At 43.0% G+C, this 10,844-nt stretch overlaps 1 protein-coding gene across 1 annotated transcript; it reads right to left on the bottom strand.

The window, feature by feature from the left end:
• Window positions 1–204: 204 nt before the first annotated feature.
• LOC105033487 (beta-fructofuranosidase 1) lies at window positions 205–6,222 on the bottom strand. The gene is made up of 7 exons (XM_010908318.4): window positions 5,728–6,222; window positions 5,584–5,592; window positions 4,620–5,494; window positions 2,958–3,119; window positions 2,647–2,882; window positions 1,530–1,617; window positions 205–561 (listed from the first exon to the last, which is right to left on the bottom strand). The coding sequence occupies exons 1-7, from the start codon at window positions 6,116–6,118 to the stop codon at window positions 361–363; spliced, it is 1,962 nt and encodes a 653-aa protein (XP_010906620.1). The 5' UTR covers window positions 6,119–6,222; the 3' UTR covers window positions 205–360.
• Between the last annotated feature and the right edge of the window lie 4,622 nt (window positions 6,223–10,844).

The following is a 10,844-nucleotide window of genomic DNA, read 5'->3' as shown; positions in this document are numbered from 1 at the left end:
TATAGTACGTTCCAGGAATAGAAAAACTCATGATGCAACCTCTCAGATCCTAGGAGTTCCAATTTTTTATGCATTTTCGAGGTAACTCGAAAAATTCAGATTTTTGATATTTTTTATCAGCAAGCCTTGATGGTAATAACTACAATAGAAGAGCTCCCGGACAAGACCTTTTTGCCAAAAAATTTCCTCCATATATCCTTTCAATGGGAGCGAATGCAGCTAGCCATGAGCTTACTAATGAATGAATTAAGTAGCAATACATACAACTGAAAGGGATGAAATGGGAAATAAGAGGCTATTGAGTTGAATGAACAAATCTTTAAGTTTTAGGGTGAAGAAGGGGACCAGGAGTATAAATTTCTAAGCTTGGGTGGTGTAGGGGTCACTGAATGTGGAGTTCATCTTCCATATTGTGAGAGATTTGGCAGTCACAGAAGCACTGGTGGCATTGTTGAATAGGAAGACTTTTGCCGCATTGTAGATTGCTTCAGTTGGGTAGACACGAGAAGTGATGCATGTTCTTCCCCCTTGTGCAAAGCTCTCAACAATGGAGTGATCAACCTGGAAAATAAAAAAACATTGCAGTCTTGTCATATTCTATTCAAGTTGCAAAGGTTGTTCAATTATTGATCTACCTAGACTTAAGTGATATTTGAACTTGATCGTATGTCCAAAAGAAAAAGATACAAGAACTTGATCGTAATAAATATTCTTCCCATTCTTTAATAAATGCAATCATCGTAATGAATCTCTGTTGTTTTCCTCTAAAAATATCTATGCCCTGCAATAATTTGTGACTGAATTTGGTGAAGTTTCTGGTTAATAAATGTTTCCTATATAATTAATTAATCTAAAATTTATATGTAAACTCTTTGTTCTCAAAAAAAAAAAAAAAAAAGATATATGTAAAATGTGCTTTTGTAGTTTATGAACTCCCCTTGTCTTCTTATTAATAAACATGAACATATATATATATATGATCATGCAAATCAATATTTTTACAATGGAAAAAGATCATGCCTTGGCCTCCAAATTCATGCCTTTATATGGTCACCACATCCTAGAGAGTAAAATAGAGTTCTGTTGAGAACCCAAGATCGATTAGTTTATTGTAACTCATTTTCTTCTTCTCTTTTGTCCCCATACTCTTCTGCCACCATATTCTTTATTCTTTTCTAGTATACTAAAGGGAAGGTTCTCCTTCCTCCATTTACATCAAAAAGAAAAAGAAAAAAAAAACTGCTACCACAAATTTAATAAACTAATGAATTATTGGATTTTTTAAGGTCAGATGACATGTAATCTTACATTTTTAGTGACTCACTTTTAAATATGTGTTAGAAGATCAAGACATAATTTAAAAAAAAAAATACCAATTATTGTGTATTCTCTAAGCAAACTGTCCCAACTGCAAGCTGATTTTAAAGTCATGATAAAGTGATTTATCCAAGTTTTTTTGCTTTGGGAAGTACTCTCCTTTAGATAGCTTATCCAAAATACAGAAAATAAATCCTAGAATGTCCACTCACCAGTATTCTCACTGACAACCTTTCACCATCAAGCACCGGGACAGTGCTGCCAACTACTCTCTTGACAATGTCACTTGCACTGGATGACCTGCATTAGGACATATTGCATGATATTAAGTTCTATAAACCAATGTTCTAGTTGATTTATAACCTATGTAGAGTGCATAGCACAATCAAGTTGGATAAGAAAAGAGAGTTTATTGCATGGCACCAACTTTGACAGAGCAATGTTGTCACTTATTGTCATCGAAATAGAATGCAAGGAGTCCCATACAAGGAAACAAGCACCAAATATGTACTGTTTTAAGAGCTTGGTATTTAATTCTTAGACATGAAGTGTGGAACAAGTGGATCCCTCCTCAAACAAAAAGGCAAACAGGAAATGTTGATTTATGACTTTCTCATTTATTTTAATAAGTACATGAAGACATTATATATAAGCATCATCATTGATCTTGATGGAAAAACTATGTTAGCATGAAGAAGCTATTTGATCTCAAAAAATATAATTTTGCTATCAACCAATCACAAAATTAGTTAGCTTCCATGAGAAGAGAGAACCTGCATCTTGGAAATTCCTACCTTATCCCTTATTATTTCATAGTCCCATAATGCAGCTGCTTGATGCATCAAAGGAAGAAGAAAACATGTTCATACATGGGACATGCTTGTAGTGTTAAGGATATTGGGGCATTGAAGGTGAGAAATTGAAGGGTAATCAATTCTCACTGGATCCTCATTCAGCGAAATCTTAATATTTGATTACAATTACAATATATAGCAGGTGGTTGATCAATATTTGATAGGAAAGAGATGGGTGGATTGGTAAGCCAAACTTTTTGTTCACCTAGGGATCTCAATTCTAAAAATGTAAGGAGAAAGAGAGAGGCAGTTATAGGAATGTGGGTTGGGCTTGAAACATTAGTTAGTATTTGCAGTAAAGAAGGCCTGAATCAATCTTTCAATCCCAATCTAGATCGATTATTGAGAATCCTAGAGTAGTAACTTGTGTACAACCTTTTAATTTTCAGTATTAAGAATGAATTTATCACCCCTGCCTCTTGTAGTATAGAAAGAAAGTTGCATAACAACAAGTAGAAGATCAAGAATCATATACCTTAATTCATCATGGCAGAAGTGAGTGTGAAGATTGCCATCGGTTCCCCTTGCAATGTAGAAGTACACTGCAGTCTTCTCTGATAGCCTGCCATTAGCCAAGACGAGCAAACCAAATGGCCCAAGCATGCCCCTATCGGTCGCTCCACTGCTCGTGCTGCAGTTATACCCTACATCGGCCTCGACGGCCGTTGCCAATGCGGCCTTCTCAATCTCAAATTCAGCCTCTATATCTAACTGCAACAAAAGCAATTAAGAAGTTAACAATTGGCTTTCAACATCCACTGGAGCCCTTTTTAGCTTCTTAGCAACCTGCGTGCCTCCGGTGATGTTGATGGGGAACACTGATCCAGCATCAATTGTGATCATGCTGAAGTTCTTGCTGCTCATCCTTAATTTCTCCACCTCCTCCACAGGCCATTGGAGCAGGTTGCTTTTGGTTTTGGTATCAAAGAGCACCGTCCGGGGGATGGCCTGCCATGTTATTCACAAAGTAATTCAGGGTATTGAAATCAAAGAATAGCTGTAGGAGAAATCTCTCACATCCAACTATATCTCATTAAGTTCAAAGATAAATCCTTCAATGAATGAACCAGTAAATATAATCACAAGGTTGTGATGGGGCACTTCAACCGTTGTGGATACCCTGCGAATTGAGTCACTGAATTCTTTTAGATTAAAATCAGGCACAGAGCATGGTCTTCACTGCATCAAAGTATGGTCAGAGCCGGTTGTTATAGATTCTATGTGAGAGACTAAACCTACTGAATTAATTCTTTGACACAATCTTGGTGCAAAATACAAAGATCTGGAATGCTGGAGTGCGACATGATCAAGGGATTAGGGTGACCCACAGAGACAGTGCAAGGCAGGGTGGATTGTGTCAAGGCACCAATTCACTTGGGACTTGCGGCAGGCCAGTGGTTGGCGAGCACTTTTGGTACCAGAGTTGGGCCCCTCGGGATTTTCCTTTTACGAAGGCTTGTATTTGTTACACATGGAAGGATTGCCTATGTCCAGGTTGGCAATACTTTATTTAAAATATTCCAACAACTTGGGTACAAGTCAAGATTGAGATAAAAAAAGATGGGTATGGATTGTGCCTTTGGCAAAAAAGAATGGTTGATCCTTTTTTATAATATAAATAATTACATCAAATTTTATATAATTTTTAAAATATATTTTTTTCATAATCTATATTGATGAATAAAAAAAAGATAAATAATTTTAAAAATTATATAAAATATGATCTATCAATTAAAGTGGCAAAAGAAGAACAATCATTCTTTCATGCAAAGGATAGAATCCAAATCCCCAAACATCTCAACAATCAACATATTTGTCTTCAAGACAACTAGTCTAGTCCGTTACCCAAAAAAAAAAAAAAAAAAGCTAGTGGAGTTTATGTAAGCACTGTTCCAACAACCCAGTACAAAGAGAAGCTAACTAGTGCATGACATGTAGATTCGGCACAGGTCTATCATGTGTAACGACTTCAAGGACACAATTAGTTAAGCACATGCATCATTGTCGATTGTCAAAATTAAAAAATTAATGATGCTCATATTAGTTATGAAAACTTGCCTAAATCTTCTAGGTAGCAGGTGTAATGTAACAATAACGGTAAAGCAAGATGCACTGCCTTGTTACATATAAAATATGAATATTTATCATCAGCTGAGGAATTATTAGATTAGTCGGATCCACCATGGACTTAGGATGACATGACCGAGGGGGAAACCATCCTAAGTGGAATCATCTCACTCTAGGTCCATGGTGGATCGGGTCCGTCCAATAATTTCTTGATCAGCACTCTAACATTAGCACACGAGATGAATCATACATGAAGAATCGTGCTTGAGATTCTTATCTAGTTGGCAAACGTTAGATGGGTGGGTGCACATGGAACGCATTCCTGGTATTTGTCGTGTGGAGAGCGAAATAAACAGGGAGAAAAGTCGTCGCCCGTCTTACCTGAAGCGACGCCCATCCCTTCAAAAGATCGGTCCTTTCGCTGTCGGTCTCGCCGATCCAACCCCACAGCACTCTCCTCCGCTTCTCTGGGTCGTAGAACGTCTTGGACGCGTAGAAATTCCCCCAGTCGTACTGCAGTCCGATCCCCACGTCCATCCCTTCGTCCTCCGGCCGCCACGTGTTCGTCACCGCGTTGTATGTCCCGATCGCGTAGTAGTCTTGCCGGTCGTTGTCCCTGCTCGCCTTCAGCACGTGCCTCACCCCGTCCCCCGCCGCCGACGTGTCCATCCCCTCCACCGCCGCCGGCCCCTCCTCCACCGCCACCGGGAAAAAATCCACGCACTCCCACATCCCGGTCCCCGGCACCCTATGCAACACCCCCGGCACGAGCTCGTAGCGGGCGAAATCCCGGGTCTTGTAAACAATCACGATACCGGCGTGCGACCCGTCTTTGGACCCGATGGCGATCCTCCAGGTGTCGTCCGAGGGGTCGTACCAGGCGGTGGTTGGATCGCGAAAGTCCCTGGCACCGATCCCGGGCGGGGGGGCGAGGACCGGGTTGGAGTCGGACTTGACCCAGGTTTTCAGCAGCGGGTCGGCCGGGTCGGCAGGGACGGCCAGGTTCTGGACCTGGACCGACTCGTTGGTCGAGCCGGTGTAGAGCATGATGATTTGGCCGGTCGGGAGGATGGTGGCGGAGCCGGTCCAGACGCCGCTGTGGTCGTACCAGCGGTCGGGGACCATGGCGAGGGGGAGGTGGTCCCAGTGGACGAGGTCACGTGACACGGCGTGTCCCCACGCGATGTTCCCCCACACCGCGGAGTCCGGGTTGTACTGGTAGAACAAATGATACCACCCCTTGTACCACATGGGTCCTGTACATATGCCAGCAGTATCCAACGGTCAGGATCTCTTCAGAACCATCCAAATACTTGATGAACGTGTAATTATTATTTTCGCTTACCGTTGGGATCTGGGGCAAAGAGGAGAGGAGAAGAAAGACGTCAGATTCCACCACCGAGGAAAAGAAAAAAAATATGGTTAAGAGATTCAGAAAATTTGCGGTTAAGAAAAAAAAAGGGAAACGGGAGAGAGATGAGATCGAGACCGTTCATCCAGTTCTTGGGAGGCTGGAAATGGAAGCCGGTGCGCTGCCACTGGAGCATGGCATTGGTCCAGGGGTAGGAAGGGGAGGCGGAGAGGAGGGTGGGGAAGGCGCCGGACGTCTTCTCGGAGACGCCATCGGAGGGGCCGCGGGAGGCAGGGCGAAATGCGACACGAGAGGAGGAGGAGGAGGAGGAGGAGGTGGGGGGAGGGGGGGAGGTACGGTCGCCGGAGAGGAAGGCGGCGAGGGCGAGGAGGCAGAAGGCGGCCAAGGCGAGGGCAAGGAGGCGGGCGTTGGTCCGGCACCGAGAGGGGTGGTGGCCGGCGGCGCTGGAGGGGATGGGGACGTAGGCTATGGGGAGCAGGGTGGAGGATTCGAGGTGGCGGCCGTCCATGGGGTGGGTCGGGTCACTGCCCTTCGACGGAGAATTCGATTCGACTCTCGACCCGATGGAGAGAAGTAGGGGTAAAAGAACAAATGCGGGCGTTTTGAAAGGGAAGGGATTGGAGTGTGTATTTATAGAGGCATGGCAATGGACTCGGAGAACGCAGCCAAAGAGCAAGCGCGCGCGCGAGAGGGAGAGGCAAGTGGAAATGGATGGGGTCACGTATTCCTTGAGCGCTAGGCTGTCTTTCCTGTACCATCGCTCAATTATGACGTGTGGGGCTTTTGGCCAATGTGGAGATGCCATGTCAGAGGAGAAGGATTGGTGGTGTCGACTCGTCCGACCCGGACGCTGCGGCGACTGAGCGTAGAGATCAGAGGCGATGAACCTTCGGTCGGGAAACATAGACGAGTAGTCCATGGATCTCGATACATTCACCAAAGGAGTCATCATCTACGTGGCACCACTTGATTGGTTAGGTTCCCTAAAACCGTTGATCATTCGGATGGGAAGCGCGGGAGGGATGGTAAGATGTGCCTGCGGAGGTTCAAAGATGGTGTGAGTTTTGTTTCTTTGTTGGTTTGGGGTTGGTGGCCGTATCGGGTTCCAATGGTTGGGTTCATGAACGGTGATATCGGACAAACGATGTCTGCGACAGCGCATGAGGATGGCTTCATGGGCTTAGCTGATTTGTGTCAGCATGGAGGGGGGACATTTCTAATCAATTAGAAGCGGACACGTAAGATGACAAGATGGAATCATGTGGCTCCATGTGGATGTGGGTCCCACGTAACTAATAGTCATAACTAGATAATTCTTAGAAAAAGGCTTCTGTAAACGCTTACGTGGAGAAAAGTTAGGCAGGCCTTTTGGGGCGCTTTCATTGCATCACTTGGAGGACTTGGACGGTGCTAATTGATGAATGTTTAACCCCTATATAAGATTTGCTTTAAAAGTGATGATCTAGCATGGCTAAAACGAGAAGCTATGTATTTAATAAAATTACGATCTTTATCCATCCAAGCAAGTTTTGTCTTTGATGTTCGTCTCCATTCAACGATAACTTGATCTTGATGTTGTTTACAATTACAAGATAAGGGAAAATGACACAACCTTTACTCAACCCATTGCTTTGGCAGCAACAAAGCCCAGCTTGCAAATTATATCTATTTATCAGAGAGCTACAATGATGGAGACTTTCATTGTTAAGATTTAAGAGGCATGTTTTATTATGTACAAGTGCGTGCAAGCAGAAGTTTGCGACCCGTGTAAACCACAAATACTTCTTCAATCGCGCATCTCATCCAACATGTCCGACAATGCGTGCAGTTCACTCGGCAAAGATATGCTGTCTATAGGGAATTCGGTTCATGTCTGCGCCAGAGCTTTGCCCGTTACTGATGATGTTTTAATCGTCCAAAATCTGAACTATTTTAATAGCAGGTATATAGGTCTTAGTCCTTAAGTTGGTATTAAGCTTCTTGGATCATGTATCTAGAAATCTTGTAATGGATCTGACATCTGAAAACTATATAATTTAACAACGACAGATATTGATTATAGGTTATTTAACTATTAAAATGTGTAGCACTTCATAATTCACGTTAATGAACATAATATAAATGAAATACTTGAAATGGATGTTTCGCTGTAACTTCTAGCAATCTTTTTGCTTCCGAGTCCTGAGCTCTCAATTGAAGAATGACAAGAAGGTGATGTACTTCACCTAAGAGCCTCCACCTCCTGCCTTTCTCAAAATCAACTTTAACGGCAGTAATCAAAGAGATGCATTGATTAGCTGAAGGGTGCCACCTCTATGGTATTATTATTCCCCCGACAAAGATGACAGATGCCTGAAAGGGCCTAGTTTATGAAATCACCATTCTTAGAACTCCCAACATTATTCCGAAAAGATTTTATCAAATAATAATAATAATAAATAGTAAATAATAAATAAATAAATTTTAGAAAAAAAAAAATCATCAGCTAAACCTTTGACGGATCCTGATGTCTCTTACCCTATATCAGAGAATTTTTTAGAAGGATGATTGCAACATTGAGCTCATTCAAGGCTATCCATATATATATATATATATATATATATATATATATATATATATATATATATATATATAAGGCAAACAACACGGCAAACTAGATAGCGTGCTTTGTGGCTAATCATTCAAGCTCCATCTCCTAGTTTCATGTTGTTTTATGTATTCACTAGTTATGGATATTTGCTCCCATCTTGGAGGCACAGATGGCAGACAATGGACAACAATAAACGACTCCTAGTAAAAGGACTGATCCATTTTTCAAACACATAAAGTCCCGAGTGTAATCATCTCTCCCCAAGTTGAGCCCATAACCGCATTATGTGACTCGCCCACCAAAACATGTCCTTCACATGGCTCACCAGCCAACTAGAAACATCCTCAGCCACCCCACATGATTCTGAGCTCAGAAGAAAGCTACCCCAGAAACCGACATTGAGGAATAAAAATAAGACATCGGATCCAAATACCTGTCTATAATTATGGGCGGTGTCCATCAACATCTGTCACTAATTCCGTGCCATGTAGACCACCAAACAAACAGCATATTTGATCTGTTAAGAATGACCCTTGTACTGACATGTTTGAGGATTCCATTGCGTTGTTTCAATGACCATTGCCCGCCGGGACCAACAAGATGAGAATAGTTCACATTTGAGGTGGGAATGAAGAAATAATATATCATCAATCATAGATATTAATTTAATGAAGTTATGATCATCCCCCTTACGACGACAAGCGACAATAATTCAGCCCTGCCAAGACAACATAAATCACCAATCATCGATGTTTATTTAATGCAGGCACGATCTACTCCCCTCACCATAATAAGCGACGATAATTCCTATCAGCCGCTGCAGCAACTCAAAAATAATAATAAAAAAAAGATAAAAAAAAGAGAGTCAATCCAAGCTTCATCTGCTGCTTCACAAGACAGCTGCTATCTTCTGCAAACATTGCATGTTTCCACATGCAGTTGTAATCTGATTCCAACCGAACTGGAATTAAAAAAAAGAAATCTGGAACCACTTATTCTATTGTCACGATCCAAACCCAATACTACTATAAAAAAAAAAAAAAAAATTACGATAAATTTTTTTACGATAAAATTTTTTTCATCGCAAATAAAATTTTTTACGATGCTTAAAAATTTCCATCAATAATAATAGAAAAATATTTATGACGATACTGTATTTTCGTCATAAATAAAGAATATTAACGATGAAAATTTTTTTTATCGTAAATATCCATTATTTATGTTGGGTATAAAATAACCCCAGTCGAACTTCGTAAGAGATCAACCCTTCCAGAACTCTTCCGGTTTCCGACCTTGTGCGGCGTCTTTTTGATTTTCTCCGGTTGTCCGAGCTTCCACAGTACCATCCGGACTCCTCCAGCAGTCGATCTTCCACAATGTCCTCCAGATTCCTCCAACGGATGAATTCCTATCGTGCCATCGGACTTATCCAATAATGAGCTCCTTCATTCATCTATCGGACCGCTTCAAATACTCTCTGGAATTTACTATCAGCCGATTTTCTACAGTGATCAACTACTCTCCGAATCTCTTCCAAACTTCCTCCTATCACGATCGACTATATCTGAGCTTCTTCCGAACTTCGTCAATGTCTGAGCTTCTCCAGCAGCAGGACTTCTACAGTAGCCAGACTCCGTCCAAATTTCTGCGGTGATCGACCACCTTCCGAATTTCATCCGAGCTCCTGCAAGAACCGGACTCCGTTCGAACTTCTACAACGGATGGGCTCCAGCAGCCGAATTTCTACTCCGAACTCCTATTGCAAGCAGACTTCATTTGAGCTTCTACGATAAGCGATCTCCATCCGGACTTCTACGGCAACCGGTCTCCATCCGGACTTCTACGGCAACCGATCTCCATCCGGACTTCTACGGCAACCGATCTCCATCCGAGCCTCTACAGTAAGCGACCTTCTTACGGACTCCTACAAGAACCGGACTCCGTCCGAACTTCTACAGCGGTTGGATTCCGGAGGAACTTCTACAATGGACGGGCCCCAGCAATCGAATTTCTACAGCGACCGACTGTCTCCGGTGTTTTCCGTACCTCTCCAGCCACCAACCTTCAACAGTGCCAGCCGACCTTCCACAGTGTCCTCCAGACTCCTCCAGCGGATGACTTCCGTCTGCAGCATCGATGCCTAAAGCACCCAACAACAGTTAACCCGTCAGCAACCTCAGAAACATCCGAGCTTCTCTTAGATTGCTGAGACAGAGAGCTATTCCGCTCCACCAGACGTCCCAACCGAGCTTCAGCCGTCCGGTCCGAACTCCCCAGCAAGTCGCGACAACGGACACCACTCCACTCTCGGTAACAAACTCCTCGTGGCCCCATCACTCTCTGACAAGTCGCGACAATGGACACCACTACTCTCCGCAACAAACTCTACGTGGCCCTACCACTCTCTGGCAAGTCGCGACAACGGACACCACTACTCTCCATAACAAACTCCACGTGGCCCTGAACGGTCCACTACCAGACAGTTACGGACGTCGCTGTCAATTGGTTACGCTCTCCCATCTATAAAAGAGACCCTCCAGATACGTTCTCCTCTAAGCTCTAGACGCTATCTCGAAACTTTGCTAAAATTTCATTCGAGTGCTCCATTTCTGTTGAGGCAGAGTACTGACTTGAGCGTCGGAGG

This window comes from Elaeis guineensis, chromosome 12 (genome assembly GCF_000442705.2).
Source record: "Elaeis guineensis isolate ETL-2024a chromosome 12, EG11, whole genome shotgun sequence".
NCBI lineage: Eukaryota > Viridiplantae > Streptophyta > Magnoliopsida > Arecales > Arecaceae > Elaeis > Elaeis guineensis.
This window is presented reverse-complemented; position numbering and strand designations above follow the sequence as displayed.